The sequence below is a fragment of the Gymnoscopelus microlampas genome (assembly GCF_963454915.1).
Source record: "Gymnoscopelus microlampas genome assembly, chromosome: 17".
NCBI lineage: Eukaryota > Metazoa > Chordata > Actinopteri > Myctophiformes > Myctophidae > Gymnoscopelus > Gymnoscopelus microlampas.
Genome location: NC_139954.1, coordinates 35,843,213 through 35,865,756, shown reverse-complemented (window position 1 = coordinate 35,865,756; position 22,544 = coordinate 35,843,213). Strand labels below are relative to the sequence as shown.

Genomic DNA, 22,544 nt, shown 5'->3' with positions numbered 1-22,544 from the left:
TTGCTGGGGAATGAATGGATGGACATTGTGTTGGGTGGAGTTATACAGATAAGACAAAATGGGCAGATTACAAAATTAACTAAGTCGCTGACTGACTAGCGGCTAATTGATCTGATTAATAGTATGGATCACCATTATGCACTTCAGCACTGTTACAAGTCACTGCGGTCAAACATCTACATGCAGACACCTCTCTGTAATCTCCAAGCCATGTTAACAGTCACCCATTACACCAAAGCCATAATTAGGAAATCACGTTGGCACAGACATCCTGTCATTAGACGTGTCTATTGCTATTGCATTGTAATTACATTTTAGTAGGTTGTTATTACACCATTTAGAAGCTGTCCGTCTTACCTCAATCTCCTCCTTAATTGGTCATGTTGGTCTGAGCCCGCCCCCCCACCCCATTGGGCCTGCCCACCTCTTTTGACGGAAAATTCCGGCGGTCTGCGCATTCTAAGCTGGTACAGATTCTAATACACCACAGAGCGAGAGAGAGAGAGAGAGAGAGAGAGAGAGAGAGAGAGAGAGAGAGAGAGAGAGAGAGAGAGAGAGAGAGAGAATTGGGGTGGAGGGGTAGAGAGCATAAGAGGGAAGGACGGGGGAAAAAGAGTGAAAAACTCAGTGTTCTTGTTGCATGACAGAATCCCTCCCAGCCAACCAAGGCTTGTCCTTTAATACCAAGACGCCTTCATGTGGCTTCTCCACGATTGCACATGGGGCACAGCTGACCACATGGCTGCCATGCTGCTTATTATACCACACTGCACAGTGCTCACACTGTGTGTGTGTGTGTGTGTGTGTGTGTGTGTGTGTGTGTGTGTGTGTGTGTGTGTGTGTGTGTGTGTGTGCGTGTGCGCGTGTGTGTGTGTGTGTGTGTGTGCTTGCTTGCTTGCGTGCGTGCGTGTGCGTGCGTGCTTTTGTAATGTCTGCTACTAAGTTGTAGCAGTCATGCAGTGCAGCATTCAATGAGAGGAACACGTCTTAATTTGTCAACAGCTTCATGATGGATGAGAGAGAGGGGGGGGAATACTGTAGTGTGTATGTGGAATAGAAGGAGACACGAAAGGAGGCACAGATTAATGTTTGGTGAAAAATGACTATAGGAAGAAGTTACAAGAGCAAATGGTGAGAGAATGTAAGGGACGAGTTACCCGTTTCACCAAGATTATGTCTTTTGGGGGATCAAAAACAAATATCTGGTGTATCAAAATATGATTTTGCAGTCATAAAGGTAGCGGTGGTCATGGCTATTCTGAGATTATGGAAGAGCCCATCCTCTTTGAATAACAAAAAAAGGGGATTTAAGATATGCAGTAGTAGAAATAGTGTCATATATGAACGGATGTTACAAAAGTAAATAATAATGAAGGGGGAAATGGAAATTGGCATGGGACCGTTCTGTTATGTGATATTACCTGTGGCTGTTTATTGTTTATATGTATCTACTATGTGCCAGATGATATTTCTTTGTGCGCAAGACTGAAACAAAAACATTTTGTGACCTAAGGAAGGACTGAGAATAAAATGGGGATTTTTTATTTATTCATGTTTTAAACCATAAGCCTATATACAAAAATATTTACTCAGACTTCATGTGGCCAGCCCAACCTGTGACATCAGCCATCTATGACCTCAGTCTTCTATGACGTATCTATAACATATGACTCCAAGTCTGGACACGGTTTCAGCGCGATCAGTGCGACATTGACTTCCATTATGAAATGAAAGTTAAATATTTCAATAAACAAATATATGGGAAAATAACTAGTAATAACTAGTGGATGTACTTCTGTACATTCACATACACCTGCAATTGAGTCTCCCGCCGGTCATCAAATTGTTGTCTGGTTAAAAAGTGTAGGAATTTTTCTCTTTAAAGGTAGACTAAGTGATTTTCTTTGGTTAAAATAAATGTTGAATAGCTCTATATTCTGATAGTACTCATTGCTATAGAGTGTTTGTTCAGTAACAGGGGTCTCCATGTCTTTCCAGCTCTTTAATACATTTCCCCAACATTTTCAGGGTGGGATACTAATTGTATACAGGATAGAGAACTCAGACAGGATAACAATTAAACACGTGAAATTGGAAGTGATGACACAAAGAAATGAGCAGACAACATTGGAACTGGAACACTATAAAATGAAGCTGATAATTGGGTACTCTCTCCTGATTGGCTGACATTTTGTAACCCACCTGAAAATGTCTGTTTATTGAAGAGCTGTAGAGACAGGGAGACCACTGTCACTGAACAAACACACTGTAGCAATGATTAGAGTGAAAGAAAAGAGTGCTTTAAACTTTTAACAAAAAAACTTTTTGTTTTAACCCAAAAATATCACTTACCCTACCTTTAACTTAAGTGTGGGGTGGGGATGGGGTGGGGGGTGGAGATGGGGTGGGGGGGGGTAAACATCACAATACAAAGAGGACCTAAGGACTGTGCTCTCTCTACTCAGTCCATGCCAACTCATTTTACAATTGCGTCGTCTAAACTCATAACTTTTGCCATTTTACGTAATATAATAATACATATTACCCATTTGTGTAATTGCCCACTTCACCTAAACCCAAACCAAGAGTTAATCTGGGTATATCAAAGGTCAGAATTAGGTTATGTCTGGAGCAATGGGATAAGGGCAAGGTTGGCCACATAATATTCCACCACATTACCCAGAATGGCCCAGCGGGTGATGGACATTCTCATAACAAGGTAAAAATACACACCAGCCAACCAACCAAACCAAACCTTAGGGTTTCACTTCATTACAGCAGCCTTGCATGCACGCACACATGAACACACACACACTCACACACAAAACGTATGCATGCACGCAAGCAAGCATGCCCACACGGACACACGCAATTTCACGCACGCACGCGCCTGAGTGCTACAGTTTTCCAACAAAACACAAACATACACACGCATACACACGTGCACCTACGCACACATGCATCTACACACACACACACGCACACGCACACGCACACGCACACGCACACGCACACGCACAAGCACACGCACATGCACACGCACACGCACACACACACACACACACACACACACACACACACACACACACACACACACACACACACACACACACACACACACAGGCTGTGGAACTGGGAAGAATGTGGTGAAATCCAGAGAATAAGATGAATGAAGCAAAGGAAAACAAGCTGGTATTAGATTCATGATTGGAAATGCAAATGTAACTGGTCATAGAAACTACTAGGCAACAGAATATAGATATAAGAGCATAAGAATATTACAATATTAGAATATTATTGACACTAAACTTGCATTGAAACTGGGCCTTGAACACCGTGACCTGAGAGGTGGCAAGCTATGAAGAAAACAAGTCAACAATACAGAAACTCAGCCCCAACCAACAGGAGGTGATGATAAGTGACATTTAATTTATCTTTTCATGTTTAATTGTAGGGTTTAGTCCAGGGTCTCTAAGAGAACAAGACAGACTCCAGTTTGTGTCAGCACTGTGTTTGATGGATTTTGCTTCCCTCTCCTGGTCACCACTCAAATTGCAACCGACAAGTGTCAGCAATGGACTGAAAAAGCTCATTCAGGTACATGAGTGACAATGGCCAACAGAGAATGAAATAGTAAAAAGTAAATAATGTAATTAAAACATAGAGATGTAATATGTTCTCTTATCTCATCACTGACATTAGAGACAAGTCAAATATGAGGTGTGTTTAATTTAATTAATATAATATTAGAGACTTAATTTAAAGAGATGTTGAAATGTTCAAAGTTTCAATTAGGTTGCGCTGCTGGCCACACCTGACCACACCCAAATTGTGATGTACCTGGTTAACCGTTGGCACATTGATTGATTGTTGATGTAGCATACCGTATTACATCACAATTAGGGCGTGTCCGCAGGTGAGGCCAGCAGTCCAACCTAATTGAATGCTTGATGCTGGTCAAGTTCATATCCAAAATTGTTGATAATCATTCGGACATTTTTCTTATTATCTCTCAACACTTCCCTCCAATGACAGTTTGACTTCAATGTCAAATTCAGTCCATAATTTGCACGTACCCATAAGCTACAGTTATTTGACAGACTTAGGTCAGAATTTCCAAACATAGACAAGACGCGGAAGAAACATACTGTACGAATGCACGTACACACACACACACACACACACACACACACACGTGCACACGCGTGCACACACGCACACTTAAACGCAGCTTATTCTTGCTCAGTGTTCATGAAAGCTGGTCAGACTTCTACAGAGTTGTCAAATGGCAGTTGACATCCTGCCAAGTTAGAGGTGTGTGTGTGTGTGTGTGTGTGTGTGTGTGTGTGTGTGTGTGTGTGTGTGTGTGTGTGTGTGTGTGTGTGTGTGTGTGTGTGTGTGTGTGGACAGGAAGTGGCAGTGGCTGGTCTGAGGTCAGTGGCAGGAAGGAATGGTAACTATGCTGTTGCCGTGACTACAGTTGGTCACAACGCAGGTCTCGGGTTTCCCGGCATACCGCGACCCGCAACCGCATCCCTCTGTCCATCCATTTATCCATTCATTCATCCCTACATCTATCCATCCATCCATGCGTTCATCTGCATATGTATTTACGCGTCCATCCCTCTATTCGTCTCCATCACCCCATCCTTCCACCCATCCATTATAATCTTTCCACCTTATACTTCTCGGGCCTTAGTGTTCTCTCAAGCATCGCTTGTTCCATCTCTCTCTCTCTCTCTCTCTCTCTCCTGCCCATTCTCTGTCATTCTGTCTCTCATTTTAACACCATCACTCCATGCCCAGTGGCATCTATATAAAATGCTTCCTTACTAAAAACGCGGCTCCACCCTTCTCTTTAAACATTAAACGCTGTGCAGCGATGCGACCACAGGAACTAAAAGGCCGTGTTTCTGTGCTGTTTACTGGCCTGAGGCACACCGCATCCCTCTCATTCAGAAGTAGACCCGCAACCATCCAAAACCAATAAGAGAAGGACTGGACCATGATGTCATCACACTGCAGAGCAAATTCATCATCGATTGGTCTGTTTTGCTGAGGTGATTCATTGTCAAATATGTTAATTGAGGCAGCATAATTGTCAATATATTTACAATGGCAGCCGTCTTTATACAGTAAGTTACCTGTGCTTTGTAAATCGTTTTACCTGTTGAATACAAGTATCTTCTTTCTGCTTTCTGCTTGGAGAACTCTTGGAGAAGAGGGTTCAATTTATTTTATGCTGGAACTGCCTCCATCCATCTTCACCACCTGCATCTCCAGTTTTCTGCGCAACAGAGGAGAACATGTTGTCTGGTCTGAATCCTATTTTTCTCTGTCTTTCTGTCCTTCCATTTGCCCTCAATCTGAGAATAGAGATCCTTGATTTGAATGTTTTCATGATGATTTGGCTTAGGGCATTTTGGAGGCTGCGGCTCCCCCCCCCCCCCTTCTGATTCCATAAGGACTTTTATGAATTGGTCCTTATCCCAAACAGAAGCTGCAAGTTTCGTTTTAAACACTAGATGGGGATGTTCAACGTCAGTTCGTATAGAGTCAACCCACTGAAGTTTTTTTCGTCACAATCAAGGATGTATCTATTCTACACAACAGTATATAGACTTGATTTCAGGTAGAGCCACTGCAGCTCCCACTTACCAACTTTCAACTAAAAGTTCTAACTTCTAGTTCTACCTTATAAATGGTCACTAGCAGACAGTACTGTAGCACTACAACACCTGAGTTTTTTTCAGCAATATCCTCAGTCAAGCAACCTACAATGGAAGCTCACATGTTTAAAACTTCACTCAGTCAGCTCAACCTGTTCGCAACCTGTGGTTCGGTCCTCACATGATTTTTTGGAGGTCCCCAGATGACAGTAAAGTGACAATTTAGGGACTTTTTAAGACCTTTAAAAAAAAAAGACCATTACTGCATCAAAAGTAATCAACAAACTAAATACTGGTCAAATATTGGCCAATTTGTCAAATAATATAAGAAAGAGGCAAACATTTTGAAAATAGCCAATCTGCCAAGCTCACAATGCCTCTCCTTGCGAGGCATGTAGATCTGCTATTTTCCAATTGTTTGTATCTGTGGAACCGATCGAGTCAAACTAAATGTAATGCCTCACCCACTCCTACAATTCCAAGTGCTTGTCAGGGTGGTGGGGGGGGGGGGGCAGTTCAAATATGATTATTTGGGGGGTCACGATTTTCATTTTTTACCTTAACACGAAGAAGATGTTTTAGTTTCGTTTTTCTTTTTTGAAATGTTCGCCTATACACTACAACGACATTGTCCAAAATAGGGATGCCCGCCCCGGCGCCCCCATGTTGAGAGCAGGTTGAGAGGTTTTCTCTTCGCAGATGATTAGTGAAGGCTGGGAACGAGGCCAGGTTGAGAGTGGTTGAGCGACACCGTCGTATCACAGAGTATAGTTTGAGAAGTGCGCACTGCGCTTGCGTAGACGTGCAGTCAGCAGCGGTGTTGCCATGTCCGCTTATTATAAGCGACTTTGGGCTTCTTTTTCTGTAAAGTTGCTAGTAAATAATTTGTAGTTGCGGATTGCAGTTTTTTGGGCTTGTTGTTTCTGAAGTGTAGTTGCTTATTTGAGCTCGTTTCCTAATGTTGTTTAAACCAGTGGTTCTCGTTCTCCAACATTTTCATGTCAAATTAATATGTATTTGTCCACGAACCCCCATCTGAAAAATGTTTTGTGCCAGGGACCCCCATACCAGATTTGTGTTAAAACGTTTGTTTTTTTAAATATATATTAATTAAAAAAAAAACTTTTCCCCCAATATTTTTATGGAAAATAGCAGATCTACAAGCTCACAATGCGTCGCATTGTGAGCTTGTAGATCGGTTATTTTCAAATAGCTGATGAATATAGATTTAAATTGCTAATGTGGACAGTGGCCTATAATGAGTCGCTTCTTTTCGGATTGTTTTCATAGTTGCTTAGTTATTTCTCTCACAAAATCTGGCAACACTGGTCAGCACAGCGCCAGCTGACAACAACACAGAAGTGGAAATAAAAAGGTGATGACGGACTCTGGGAGAAGTGAAGAAGTGGCCGTGATCGGCAACACCGACATTACCCCGACGGAATCAGAGAACAACATCAGAAACACGGTAGCGCTTTTGTTGTTATCTTTCGTCTGTAAACGTTGAGGACGGATGTTTTGAACCAGCTTTCATAGAGTAGCCATGGATCACACGACGCTCGTCCGTCACGAGCGTCATGGCTGAACTTCAACCTGGTTTTCGCACTTTCTCCATTACAACCCGCACATCTACATAAATGTTCATATTTCAAATATAAAGTGCTTACCTCATGGCCACGGATGTTGCAATTATGTATGGCCCCTCAGAAGTACCTGTATATTCCGTGTTGTTCAATAAAAAGCATTTTAATCCGATCGGTGGCCATTCTCTCCGCATTTTCTCCTATGCTTTCAACTACGCTACCCTATCGATTGGGATATGTATTGCACTCTGATACAGTATAATTCTATTAGGAAATGGCCGCCGATCGGATTAAAATGCTTTTTATTGAACAATACGGAAGATAAGGGCACATAGACCCACCCGAAGTGAATTGTAACATCCGTGGCCATGGGGTAAGCACTTTATATTTGAAATCCGAATGTTAATGTAGATGTACGGCTGTAAATGGAGAAAGTGCAAACACCAGGTTGAAGTCTCGTCATGACTGTCATGATATGACAGTCATGTTTCAGGGCTAAACTTCCCCAAGCAGCCATGGCCCACAGCTAGCTGGCTAAAAGTAACGCTAACGTTACAGTCAGTCAGTCAGACTCCAAACGCTGATTGAAACAACTTTAATCCCTACACACGATCAAACTTACAAAGTTATCGACAGTGATATTTGTCAGTGGTGGAAAGTAACTAAGTACATTTACTCAAGTGCTGTACTTAAGTACAATTTAGAGGTAGTTGTACTTTACCTGAGTAATTCCACTGTAACTTCTCTTCACTGTACATCTCGGATCCAAATATCGTACTTTTACTCCACTACATATATTTGAAAACTTGAGTTACTATGTAGGTTTGGATTATTAATACAAAACATACATTACCCATTTCCCCCAAATGGGTGGTCCCGGACCACCAGTGGTCCTTGAGGGGTTTCAGGTGGTCCCCATGCTAAATGATGGAGTGTTGGTAACCAAATGGACCCTAATGTAACCCTTACGGGTCCATTTGGTTTCATTTTACACTCTCAAGAGTTAAATTATTGTTAAACAGCTGCATTACTTTATTAAAGAATTGCTATTTTGATCAACGTTTGCTTGTTGTCTCTCCTATGGTACCACATCAATACAGCATGGAATTGTAACCAACGATAACAAAATATACTTATAATAATACGTTTTGGGTCTGAGAGGCTAAATCTCATCAAATGGTGGTCTGTGGCTCAAATGCCGAATAAGTAATGGACCTTGATATGAAAAGGGTTGAAAACCACTGACATAGTAGATTGCTGCTGAGTCTGCAGGCCGTCTTCAACTTGGACAGAACAGTGCAGTTCCTCCTGGCTGTTTGCTGACCTGCTGATATGGTGGCATAGATGTCTTGTGACCTGCACATGCCATATACTCTCAATATTATGGATACACAATCCATTTACAATCTAGTCATTTAGCAGACGCTCAAAGTAAGCAGAGTAAGCATGAACTCGAGTTATCATGACGGGTAAATACTAGCCTACTACTGAATACAATAATATAAATACTAGCCTATAGGGCTGTTGACATTCCTCAGAAATGAAATTCGAGGGGCGCCCACTGGCCAAGCGGTCCAGGTGCATGCTACATATGCTGGTAATCCAGCTTGACAGCGTGTCGCGGGTTCGATTCCCGATCCCGACGACCTTTGCTGTGTGTCACCCCCCATCTCGCTGTCAGCCTACTTTCCTATCAATAAAGGCAAAAAATATATATAAAAAAAAGTTATTTGAATATTGGTCTTTAAAATTGGCTTATATTCAAACATTATTATTATTTAATAATGTTTATTTATGTTTATGTTTGTTTATTTGACAGGGGCAATACAAAAAACAATGTATGCTTGGAGTGCTCGGATCCAATAAAACATATTTTGTTTGTTTTTATAAATTGATACATTGTTTTTTGTATTGTCCCTGTCAAATAAACATGAAAAAATTCCAATATACATTTTTTCCCCATCTTCGAGGAATATTTGAATATCGAATATTAATTTACCAGCCCTACTAGCCTACTACTGAGTACAATAATATAATTATTACTCATTTATAAAAATGAATAAATAAAGTGTCACTGTCTGTGTTCATTTATTAGGCATGGTTGACTCGACTCTGTATTATATTCTTGTACTTTGTTCTTTAACTTTTTTTTGTCTTACTGACCACCCGATTCTATATGCCTGCCTGCTGATATCCATGTCTCTCTCCTTCTGGTTGACTCTCTGTGTTGCATTCCTTACAGTCTGTCTTGTCTGACTGTCCCACCGGCCCTCACCGCTTGTTTGTTCTTTGACCTGCATAGATGGTGGAGCGTGGGACAGCCCTGCTGAGAAAGATGGAGATAAACGTGGCAGAGGCAGAGAAGAGAACTGGGAAGAACACCGTTAACATGCAGGAAACCTACACAGTCTACCTAATAGAAACACGGTGGGTCCGGGAGGTCCTACAGCAACTGTCAAGTGTCCATACATACCTACATCCATACTGTACCTACATCCCAGACACTGGGGTTCTTGTTGTATCCTTTATAGCAGGGGTATTCAACTAGATTAGGCAGGGGGCCACAACTGTAAAATAATTTGGAGTCGGGGGCCACACAGCGCAAATGCGCGCGCAAAATTTTTCGGGTCTAATTCGGGTCTAATTCGGTTCTATTTGACCAATATAAATCAACCTTTTTTCGGGTCTAATTCGGTCTAATTCGGTTCTATTTAAGGTTCTAAGTTAAGTTCCAATGAAAGATGGCCTTTCAAGAACTAATGAAGGATAAATAATTTGTACTGTTTTAACTTTGATAACATAAATCAAAGTTAAAATAAATAATAATTATGAAAATTAAAAAATATGGAATATGGCCAGGGGCCACAAGGAAGCTCCTCGCGGGCCGCACGTGGCCCGCGGGCCGCCAGTTGAATATCTATGCTTTATAGGGTTAGATGTTATACTTGACAAGGATCTTAAATTCATTCTTATTGTTCTTTTTTAAGTTAATGAAACATTATTGTGTGTGTGTGTGTGTGTGTGTGTGTGTGTGTGTGTGTGTGTGTGTGTGTGTGTGTGTGTGTGTGTGTGTGTGTGTGTGTGTGTGTGTGTGTGTGTGTGTGTGTGTGTGTGTGTGTGTGTGTGTGTGTGTGTGTGTGTGTGTGTGTGTGTGTGTGTCTCACACGATCTGTGCATAATATTCCAAACCATTTATTTGGGGAGAAAGCAAAAGTGCTGTAACCAGACTGTACACTATGAACGTGCTACAATGACTGCGTACATGTTGGGCTGTTGTTCCACCACAGAGAGACTATTAAGAAAATACTGCAACACTATTGCGGGGGACAGTTTCCGGGTGAGGTTAATGTTGCTGTGGGTGTATATTTACTATTTAAACAATAAGTGTTATTTTAGTATTAAGATGGATATTAAGATAGATAAGCTAATATAAACAGTGTTGTTTATATAAGCCTATCTTAATACTCTGAGATTGTGGCAATTTGAAACGGTGCCAGATCAAACTCAACTGGTCTTGTATTTTAGTGTTTCTATTTTATTGTTCCCCTCACCAATTTATTACACAATTTATTCCCAAACACATTCTATGTGCACCTACTTTACGGTGCTGTGCACTTGATTTTGCATCATTTTGAGTGGAATTACATTATATTTTGATAGTGTACTTCACAATCAAGCTAAGCATAGATGGCAGCTCTGTAAACAAAGCATAGATTGATTTTGTTGTCATGTAACAGGTTTTGCCGTGGAATTCAGAAAGCCCCACCTTTTGTGCTGTTCCCCTTATTTGAAGTAGCTCTGGATAAGAATATCGACATCAATAAGAGCTGACAACAGCTATTCTAACTGAAACTAAAAGTAACAAAAATAGTTTTGTCCCTTTTTGTCCTCGTCTGCAGGCCAGCTGAGGCTGTCCCAGAGGGGGGGACCCCTGCTGCCCCGGACTCACTGTGGAGACGCTACAGCGAGTTTGAGCTGCTCAGAACTTACCTGCTAGTCACATATCCCTACATCGTGGTCCCACCACTGCCAGAGAAAAGGGTGAGATTTCTCCATTTTTACTCAGGTATAAGATGCATAAAGTGCAAATTACAGAAATGGTCGAAATTCCCATGGGCCCTATACTCAGTTGACCGTATTCCCATGGGCTACACTAAATGTAACGCGTTGAGACAAGCTTGTAGATTCGCTGAATGTTCCCCCCGGAATAGAGATGCTGGGGTTGTACCTTCCTCCCACCTGCTTTCCAGTGTAGGAAGAGATGAGATGGGATGTTGATGATATGGCAACGATGTCTCGGTTGTTAGGCCCACACAAGGGAAGGTCATATCAGATAAAAGAGAGAAGGCTGGTGGAATGGAGGAACGGTTTGATGAATAGATGGATGAATGATAAAGAAAACGTTTTTAAATGAGCTTTTTAACATCTTTGGACTTGTTTCATTGTGCTTCAAAATATTGGTTTGTACAAGGAAAGGCTTGTAACTGCATGTTACAAGCGTCATGACCAGATGCATGTTCATGATGACTCTCATGGTATCCTTTTCCTTTCCCATCAAAGATTAGATTTTGCATGCGAAACGACCTCTAAAGTAAGATTGTAGTTTCAATGGGAACACAACTGGCCTTGATTGGGCATGTCGTTTTAGCAGTCAGGCTTATGTCACTCGAATGCTGCTTGCTGTTTGGCATTTGCTCTGAAACCCTGCTGTTTATTAACAGTATATTTGCATAAAATACAGTGGCATTTTACTACTCCTCTTTTCCCAGCTGTCTTCTATCATGTTGGTTTCAATAAATCAATAAAGACTTGTATCCTTTTTTGTTAACTTCCTGGTTCATATTTTCTGTAGGCGGAGTTTGTGTGGCACAAGCTGGCAGCTGACAACCTGGACCCTGACTTTGTGGAGCGACGCAGAGTCGGCCTGGAGAATTTCCTGCTACGCGTCGCATCACATCCTGTTCTCTCCAATGACAAGATATTCTTCCTCTTTCTCACAGAGGTTAGTATTTGGCCCCCACACACACACACACACACACACACACACACACACACACACACACACACACACACACACACACACACACACACACACACACACACACACACACACACACACACACACACACACACACACACACACACACACACTCACTAAATGACTGATAGTTAGGAACTAAATGCACCCTTCTGGGTCTGGACCCTTACAGGTCCATTTGGTTCCATTTATATACCCCACATTAACATAAGAGGATTTTGTAAAAGTCCCAGAATTATTTTTTTTATCAAATGGAGTTTGCATGGCCTACTGCATATCAAACTGGTTGGTCCTTGAAATAAAATAAATCAGTGCTGTAAACCACATTAGCAACAAAAGCACAAACCATATGCCAAACACAATTTGTCATCCTTTCTCATCTCCAAGCAGGAAAAGGAATGGAGAGATGAGGTGCTGGAGACAGGCTTTCAAGACAAGGTATTTGATCTGTTGTACTGTACCTTTCACATACACGTTTTCACATTTATATAAACCTGCCAGTTTCACAGGCATGGATTATCTTTCTTATCTAGATTTTGCCCTATATACGTCATCAGTGCTTTAGTGTCTCTCTATTTGTTTTCAGTAGTGCGGTTAACCTTAAGAGTTAACTCAAAACAGTTCCGTAGTTAGGTTTTAACTAAACCAAGGAGTGTGAATCTGGTCTTTGGACCATATTTGTGTTTAGAGATGCAGTTCAACTGTAGGCTGTTTGCATAATGAAACCAACACAATGTTTCCTTGTTTTGTGTGTGTGTGCGTGCATGGGTGTGTGTACACTCATGTTTCCTCTAACAGGTTGACTCCAGGCTAAAGTCTCTAAATGCCATGTTCAGAGTCAAGAACCCGGACAAGTATGTGAACGGCATACACTACTGTACACTCAGATGCCATTAACAGGATGATTTAATTTCCTCCCTTCAAACATCAGATTGACTTCATTAATTATCATCTAATTTGTGTTATTAGATTGTAGCTTAAATTAAGTGTTGATTTAATGCACATTACACACAGGATGGAGATTAGCCAGAGAGTTTAGCATTATCGTAAGAGAGTAGTTATGAAATTAATTTAATAAATTAAATTTGGAACAATTCTTGAAATCATTAAGAATTGTGTGTAATTTATTTGATAATAACCGGGAACCAGGCCTGCTACAGTATGAAGTCCCATTTTAAAGTTATTACAGTTTTAGTACAGTTCACAAATTCTTAATTTCATGCAAATATTTGTCATAAGAACTGCTGCAAGCAATGATGATGAAATGTGCAACATACTATTTATGAAAATAAGACAGTTTTCCTGATGCAGTTTTCTGATTAAAGGTTATGATTTAAAGGTGAAACTATTTAAATCTTAATCTTTCAATGCCTTCTAAATGGTTCCATTCATTGCAAAGGTGCCTCAAGCAACAGGAGAACCAAAAACATTGACAAGATGGTTTAGTGTCAATAGATTCCCAATACACATATACACACACTCGTGTGTGTGCATGTGTATATTTTATTTTACCTTTGTGTGTTTGTGTGTTTCTCTTCAGGCGATTCACAGACCTGAAACAATATAGTGATGAAATGAACACTGTCATTGCTCAGCTACTCAGGGTGCGAGCGGTGAGTACTAAGGACACACACACACACACACACACACACACACACACACACACACACACACACACACACACACACACACACACACACACACACACACACACACACACACACACACACACACACACACACACATACACTTACCTACTGTACTGCTTACTGCCTTGATGTCAGCTGTTTAGTACATTTGCATCTTGTCTTGGTTGTTTGTCCTACACAAATGTGGATCATGCAAACATACAGTACTGAAGAATAGCACATTGTAGAAATAGACCACAGAGATGTGTGTTTAGAATAGCTTTTTGTAATGTCTCTATGAGAGCAACAAAGGCAATGTTGGATCACGTGGTCCCTATGCTTAACTGGTTTCTGTCTGTCTGTGTCCCAGAAAGTAGCAGACAGGCTGTATGGAGTCTACAAGGTCCATGGAAACTACGGCCGTGTCTTCAGGTAGGAAACGTACCACAATTAGTCAAGTCATTTGAAGTTATGGCCAAAATTCTGAATTTGTCAGAAACTGTGGTTTCTTACTGTAGGCAATAAAGAAGAGTAATGTTCATTTGTGACATTGCCTGACCAGTTAGCTGTGTTCTGTACTTTCTTCTTTTTTGTTAACCAGTGAGTGGAGCGCTATAGAGAAGGAGATGGGAGATGGACTGCAGAGTGCAGGCCACCATATGGACACGTAAGCACGCACGCACGCACACACACACACACACACACACACACACGCACACTCAGAGAGACGGTGAGCTGGAGAGTGAGTGAAAGTTAAACACACAAAGCATAGCTTACTTCGCGACCATTTTACAAATAATTACGATGACAAAATTGCATGTAAACTTCGGCAGCATGAACAGCATGCTAAATCATTCAAAACGCAAGCACCTGTGCATCCAAGCAATCCATTACGCACAGATGGGGACACAAAGAAGAACGTGATATGTGACATACTATAACTACACAACTTCAGAGGAAAATGGGCAAGTAAGAGCTACCTCAGAGATGTTTCCCCACTCCTCTAAATTAATCCATTAGAATAGTAGAAGGTTAACAGCCTCCTTTTCTCCAGGCTGGCTACCTGTAACTAAACCTACCAGACACTATCTGTGTGTACCGGCGATGTCCGTGCTGTTCTCGGCAGCGAACCTTACGCAGCCTGCGCACTTGATTGACACCAGAACACATTGACATGTTAATCTTCCATAATAAAAATATGTGGACTAACCTATGGCCAGCCAGTAGCCTGGGTCGCTTCAAGCTGTGTAGCCTGCGTCGCATCAAGCTGTGTAGCCCGCCTACCGTGGTTGAGCTGCGCAGATTATGATGCAATTATTGTTATTAAAGGAGATTTCGAAAAGTTTTGGGTGGCAGTTCTTCCTTGGCCTAGTGCGAATGTGTGTTTGGAAGTTTCACACTACGTTCATAATTTGTGGAAGTTTGTGTAAAAAGGGCCACTCCCACAAACTTTAGAAGCAAATCGTTGCTACAACTTCATTCTATAGGGGAAATGCTGCAATCCCTTGCCTTCGGCCGTTCCGGCCTGGTGGGGATCAAATCAAATTTAAAAATACACTTGTGTGCTCAGGTGGCACAGTGGTAAAGTCCCTGGCCACCACCACGGAGGTTGTGGATTCGAATCCACCATGGTGCATCCGGCTTTGTCGGGCATCTATATGCGAACCTGTCAGTAGGGAGTGTTGGGCGGGAGGAGTGGGACGAAGGCCCTGCGTCCTCCCGTTGGGGGCTCCTCACTGGCAGGTGTGTCAGCGGGATACAACAACAGTGACAACACTGAAATGTGTGTGGGGAGGAATTAATTGGCAAAACAACTAAATTGTGGAGAAAAAAATGGGATAAAAAATACACTTTTTTAATATAACTGTTAATTAACCGATTAATGATGTCATGATAATGATAACCGATTAATGATGGTTCCAAAACTATCAGTTTTTGACATCCCTATCTGGTACAGATGCATTTTTCAGTGTGTGCACTGCACGCACTGCTTTATGTGTTGTGTCTGTGTGTGTTCAGATATGCTGCATCAGTAGATGACATCCTGGAGGAAGAGGAACACTATGCTGACCAACTGAAAGAATATCTCTTCTACACCGACTCACTCAGGTATGGGTGTGTGTGTGTGTGTGTGTGTGTGTGTGTGAGGTGAACATATCATTATGAAACCAAGCCAAAAACGATTACATGCTCATATGCATGAATGAGTGTTATGTGCTATAGATGGGTAGATTAATTCACACATAACCAAAACACTTAGGCAAGGTGTGTGTGTGTGTGTGTGTGTGTGTGTGTGTGTGTGTGTGTGTGTGTGTGTGTGTGTGTGTGTGTGTTGTGTGTTTGTGTGTGTGTGTAGGTCAGTTTGTAAGAAGCATGAGTTGATCCAGTATGAGCTGGAAACGGCAGCTCAGGACCTGGCTAGCAAGAAACAACAGAAAGAGGAACTGGTGACCGGGGTGAGACACAGGGAGACACTCTCCTTTACGCACACACTCATATACACACACATTTAGAAAATATGGCTTAACACAAGTATGCAGAGATAATGTCCACAGTGGTTAAGATATTGATAGTGTTCAGGATCTTAACGCACTTGTGTTTGTGTGTGCACACTTTTGTGTGTAGACGGTGCGTGTGTTCTCTCTAAAGGGGATGACCAGTAAGATCTTTGGCCAGGAGAGCCAAGAGCAGAGGGAGATCAGGGTTGCAGCCCTGGAACAAGGCATCCAGGAGGGAGAGGAGGCCCTCAAAGAGAAGAACATGGAGTCCCAGTAAGACACACACCGTAGACCTAGCCAGCTCAGTGGCCTTGTGGTTACAATGTCTGCCCTGCGATTGGGAGGTCGGGTTCATATCAGAGACTATACAAGTAGTACCCAATGCCCTCGTGCTTGTCACTCAGAATCAAGGGTTGGATTGTCCCTGCCACATGCTAGCGTCATGTCCAGGGGAGTGTAATTGTACATCAAGTAGGGCTGAACGATATATCGTCATCGTTATATAGATGTGGGATATTAATATTGCAAAAGTCAACAATATGGACGATATCAGTTCCCCCCTCTTGCCTTGCATGTAGGCTACAGAAATATACAGCCTACATTGTTTTCAATCGCAGCACCCTGTATTTACACTATGCAGGAAACATCAACAGTGTGACGAGGTGCTGAGTGTCTATTCTGAGCTGCGCGTTCTCGTCTGGCCTTGTTATCTAGTCGTTGAATATTTTGAGACAAGAACACCTTGCATTTTCAGCTGGAAACAAAAACGCTTTGGTGTACATATGGCCCAAGTCGTCCATGCTCGCATTGATTTGACGGAGCTCCATTTTGTGACGTAACGCCTCCTAAAAAAGACTACAGAGGCTTATTTACTCTCATGTCCAACACCGGCTCAAAACACAATGCAATCCCGTATTGCACTCCCCATTACTGTAATGTAATGGGGAGTGCATGTTAAAACATGACCATATATGACACCCCCATTTCTCCTACTCCCGCCGCCCCTGTGATCAGATCATATATCAGCATAATGTTTAAAGGCTGCGACTCATAATATGAAAATAGAAAAAATAGCACAAGCCTATGACTAAATTAGGATTATTATTGTTTTTATGGTAAATTAATTTCAATTTAGGCCAGATAATGTAGGTTACATGCTTCTATTCATATTTAACTGAAATAAGCAAACGGTGACACTGACAATGGACTACCATGCGTTTGTGTGTTTTTTGTTTCTTCAGGGAGTTTGTGCGAACAGCCTGGGAGGACATAGAACGCTTCAAAGAACAGAAGGACGGTGATTTGAGAGAGGCACTAATCAGCTATGCCATTATGCAGATCAGCATGTGTAAGAAGGTAAAGCATGTGCGTGTATCTGTGTGTTCTGGCTGTCTGTGTAATTGACCATTATTCACACAGTGGCCTTTTGCTCATATGTCATTTCTTTCCCACCCCCAGTTGAGTATGATGTGAGGGCAAAATGGCCGCTGTGTGAATATGCTCATTTGTCCCTTAATAAAGGATTTCAATGGAACTCTAAATTGTGAATAAAACTTCTAGATCTACATAGTTTCAGTAAATCTATGTAGATCTCATTAGCCACTATGTATTAGTTACTGTTTATGTTTGCGGCTTTATCTCTGTTTGGTTTTCAGCACATTTTACATGAATGAAAATCTCACGCCTAAGGAATTGTTGCAGCCTTGGGTTTGTTTTTTATTAGTTTATCTCTCTCTCACTCACATTTTATTCCACACTCTCTTTACTCTCACAGGGAATCCAGGTGTGGTCCAATGCCAAGGAGTGTTTTAACAAGATGTGAGTCTTTCCGATGCTCGACATGCTGTCAAAACCAATCAGCTTTTTTATGACTAGACTGGGACCCTCTGTCAGCCAATCTTCCAGCCACGGTCCTGTAGAGGTGCATCATTGGGGCCCAGATCTTGTCTTCATTTTGTAAGCTTCGCTGATTGAAAGTTACTGAGAGTGAGACGCACACATCTATTAAGACAATGATTCCAGGTCAAATCCATTTTTTTTAATGTGGAGCTGATCCCTGCCTCTTTAATTCACGTTTTGTTTTTCAATGCCACTCACCATGCACACGGCTGCCTGCAGTAAGGGTACCTGTTGTAAAAGTTCTTCTGTTTACATATTTTTTCACTGTGGTTGCTGCATCCCCAAGATTGGTTGTTTTGGAGGGTTGATGGAGACCTAGATTGTATATGCTGAACATATGGTGTTATGAAAATGGAGTACACCATTGTCCTTATTATTTCACATTTAGATTAGCTATTAAGAAGTGATCTACTTAAGTCAGTGGGTCAGTTCTACCCCTCTTTCAAATTGTATTATTTCAGAAAAACTGAAACTCTTTTTTTCCCCTCCCCCCCCCCCCCCCCCCCCCCGAAAAGCCTATAGAGTTTCACACTAATTTCGCTGTGATAATAGTTGTAATCACATGACAAAAAAAAGAGGCACCAGACCAAAAAGCTGCTTCATGCTTTCATTCATGTTAAATTGACTGTGGTCATTATCACTACTCATATAAACACTATGTATTCAGAGGAAATCCTACACAGCTCATTTTAAATCACAGATCTTGGAAATGGGCTGGCGCAATTCCAATGTTTTGGTATTGCTAGATAAACAGAAAAAGGATTTCAAACACAGCTTGTCATTTTCAGTTAAAATTACGGGCCATCCTATTGCTTACAGGCTGCAGAGTTATGTACTAGCTTATAGTATGTGAGAGTTCTCACGGACCTGCAGATTTGTGCCACAGTTCCTAGATCTCCCAGTCATAGCAGACATGTGTGTTTTTAAGTATGCAGGGAAGTCCAGCTGTTTGGAATTCATTCTCAGGACTCAAAACCAAAGGCTCCCCTAAAACATTTCCAGCTTAGGTTTCAAATGAGAATTACAATTTCATGAAAGTTTACTCCACCCCCCCCCCCTCACACACACACAGACGTTTATTTAACTGCTATTTAAATATCCCTCAAACCCACGTTGTGAGGCGTTGATTTTGCTCGTATTAAGTTAACCGAGTTGCGCATGGGTGTCGCACACCAAAAATACCGTAGCCGATCTACAAGCTTACAACACGTGCTGGTACGTGTTGTTGTACATTGCTATTTTACTGGCATCCAACTAAAGTATAAATTGGGTTTAAGAACAGGTGCCAAAGTTGTTTGGCAACTCCTTGTCTTGTACAGCCCATGGGTAAACAAGGGAAGGGGAGGGGGGGGGAGTTGTAGAACCACTGCCGTTATGCCTCTGTTGGTAGTGTTTTTTTTTTTCCTTCTCACCAAACGCCTACACACTCTTACATGAGACACATCCCAGTCACTCGAGACCTGACCTCACATCTTGTAAATGCAGTAGAACCTGGTTCATGTGAACCTCACAATGAAGGGAGGTTTTGAAGAGTTTCCAGCTATGAGCCATGTTGGGAGAATGTGAACACAGATTGTTTGAGTCTATTCTTAAATATAAATCTCAATTGCCTTAAGTTTTTAATTAGTATCAGTCATGTGCTCGAGGAAACAGACTAAACGGGATCTTCATTTGACATTCTGTGTTCACCGTCTTAGTGCCGTGCCCCATTTCCTAGGTCCTGTTTGGATATAAACAGGAGAGCACGTTTTTCATGTCACATGGGTAACCAAAAGTGACATGTTTTAACCACTTCGAATGAAAACAGTTGACCACATTGTTGATCATTGTCACTGCAAATATGTTGGACCTAGTGATAGTTCTTCCTTTCAAGCAGAAATATTAGAGGCTTATAAGTGGAATTGGTGTGAATGGATTGACTTACAGTGTAGTGGGATCTTGAAAGTTATACAGAGTTTATTCCCCATCTGCACATCCTACCCTTTTATGTAAATATTCATAATCCATTTACTCCTCCTGGATTGGGGCTTTGAGATGTTTTTCTTTTTTTTATATATATATAATGAACATGACTGAGAAGATTTGTTTTTATTTTAATGTTTCTGTAATCATTGTGCCAAGACACTAATAAACATTATTTTCTTTTTTTTTTACATTACATCAAAGGAATTTCTGCTTCTATTTTTGTTTTTTATTTGCGGTGGATAGTATCTAGTGCACTGGTTCTCGGCGTGGGTTCTGGGGACCCCCAGGGGTCCTTGAGGGAGTTCCAGGGGGCCCCCAGCTAAATGATTCTTAATAGCCAAAATGGACCATTATGGATCTGCAACTCAGATAATTGATACTGAGTTCCATTTAAATTAACACTGAGGATTAGGGTCCCAGAGAGAAAAGAAAATTGTTTTAATTTAATTAAAAAGGTAGAGAATAACCCATCTAGTGGAAGGAGAGGAGAAATAGAGGATAACACCTTAGATTCTGTGAACCTGATACCCATGAAACCACCAGCATATAGCCTGCCCTATATTTATATTACACCTTGCAAAACCTCCAGGAAATGGCTTTTGTACATTTTTATTAAATGGTTATTATCAATATCTCACTTGGTTTCGCTGAATGATCTTATATTGTTCATGTGCTTTTAAAAAGTAAAGCAATTGTATATGTAAAGGGTAGAATTGAGAGACTAGTTAATGAGGTGCTGTTAGTCAGCTCTGTCCAGATATGGCTCCAAATCCAATCTATTTACAGTATTTTAAACCTGTGTAACTGTTGTTTTAATGTAGGCTATCTCGATCAAGTATTTTCCATCTACCTATGTGATTATAGGCTACTTTTAATGGTGAACTGGAATAAATGCTTGTAATTATAAAATGATTGCTCCACCTGCTGGCATACCATAGGATAAACAAATCATATTGTACAGTCACGCGTTCCTGATCCTCGGCAGGTGTGTGTGTGTGCTGAGCTCTGTGCCTTGAGGGGTTTCTCATAAATTTTAATGAAAATAAAATCAGTGTTGCACACTATGCACAGCACTATAAGGTAGAATCTGAGGTAATCTGAAGCTCTGCTGTGTATACTGCATCTGTCTGTATTCCCTTTTCTTCAGTGGTGGAAGAAGTTCCATTTTTTTTACTTGAGTAAAAGTATCAATACCACCATGATGTAGAAATGCACTGTTACAAGTAAAAGTCCAGTATTCAAAATGCACTTGAGTAAAAGTACAACATTGGCATCAAAATGTACTTAAGTACTAATAGTGAAAGCACTCATTATACAGAATTTCACAAGTTTTCCAAATAGTATAAAATCCTTTGAGGATATACATTTATTTGAAATTAACATAGTCAAATAGATGTATAAAGTAGAAGTAAAAGTATTGTACTTAAGTACAGTACTTGAGAAAAAAATGTAAATGTACTTAGTTACTTTCCACCACTGCTTTTCTTTATTGAATTGATTGATGGTCAAGGATACGAATATATGATAACCTTCTGAACCCATAGCAGGTGTGTAAGCCCCTGCTGATAGCCTTTCTATGGGCTTGATAACCGCCTGACACGCAACAGACTGATAAAGATCTAGTGATGATGGGGTGACCTGCAGTTTACAGGTTTCACATCACACGTTACGAACTACTTTAAATGAATTATCTCTAAAGTTATACGAACTCGAATTACCTCCTATGACTAATTTGTGTTATGTCATCCATTTACAGTGGTGTAAGTAACTAAGTACATTTACTCAAGTACTGTACTTAAGTACAATTTTGAGGTATCTTTTACTTTACTGGAGTGTTTAAAATGTTCAGTATTTACTAACTCCACTACGTCTCAGAGGCAAATATTGTACTTTTACTCCACTACAATTATGAAACATGACTGTCATATCATGACTTAACTTCTACCTGTTTTTTTGCACTGTTTTTTCTCCATTTACAGCTACATAAACGTTCAGATTTCAAATATAAAGTACTTACCCCATGGCCACGGATGTTACAATTATGTACGGGCCCTCAAAAGTACCCGTATCTTCCGTATTGTTCAATAAAAAGCATTTTAATCCGATCGGTGGCAATTTCCTTACAGAGTTATAATGTATCAGAGTGCAATACACCTACCAACCGATGGGGTCGCGTAGTTGAAAGCATATGAAGAAAATGACCAGCGATCAGATTAAAATGCTTTTTATTGAACAATACGGATTATACGGGTACTTCTTTGAGT

At 41.1% G+C, this 22,544-nt stretch overlaps 1 protein-coding gene across 2 annotated transcripts; it reads left to right on the top strand.

The window, feature by feature from the left end:
- The first annotated feature begins 6,999 nt into the window (after positions 1-6,999).
- Positions 7,000-20,645, top strand: LOC311063962 (sorting nexin-4-like). 2 transcript variants are annotated; one of them, XM_084083613.1, is made up of 14 exons: positions 7,000-7,137; positions 9,555-9,679; positions 11,152-11,293; positions 12,105-12,254; positions 12,681-12,728; positions 13,089-13,144; positions 13,831-13,903; positions 14,289-14,350; positions 14,520-14,585; positions 15,938-16,027; positions 16,275-16,374; positions 16,544-16,689; positions 17,658-17,772; positions 18,191-20,645. In XM_084083613.1, the coding sequence occupies exons 1-14, from the start codon at positions 7,048-7,050 to the stop codon at positions 18,236-18,238; spliced, it is 1,311 nt and encodes a 436-aa protein (XP_083939739.1). In that variant the 5' UTR covers positions 7,000-7,047; the 3' UTR covers positions 18,239-20,645. The 2 variants fall into 2 exon arrangements, with proteins under 2 accessions (XP_083939739.1, XP_083939738.1); XM_084083612.1 differs by having other exon boundaries at positions 12,678-12,728.
- Positions 20,646-22,544: the final 1,899 nt, after the last annotated feature.

Coding starts and splice junctions, on each gene's coding strand:
- LOC311063962 (XM_084083612.1), top strand. CDS start 7,048: ATGACGGACTCTGGGAGAAGTGAAGAAGTGGCCGTGATCGGCAACACC. Junction 12,255..12,677: donor TCTTCCTCTTTCTCACAGAG/GTTAGTATTTGG, acceptor CTCATCTCCAAG/CAGGAAAAGGAATGGAGAGA. Junction 13,904..14,288: donor AGCTACTCAGGGTGCGAGCG/GTGAGTACTAAG, acceptor TCTGTGTCCCAG/AAAGTAGCAGACAGGCTGTA.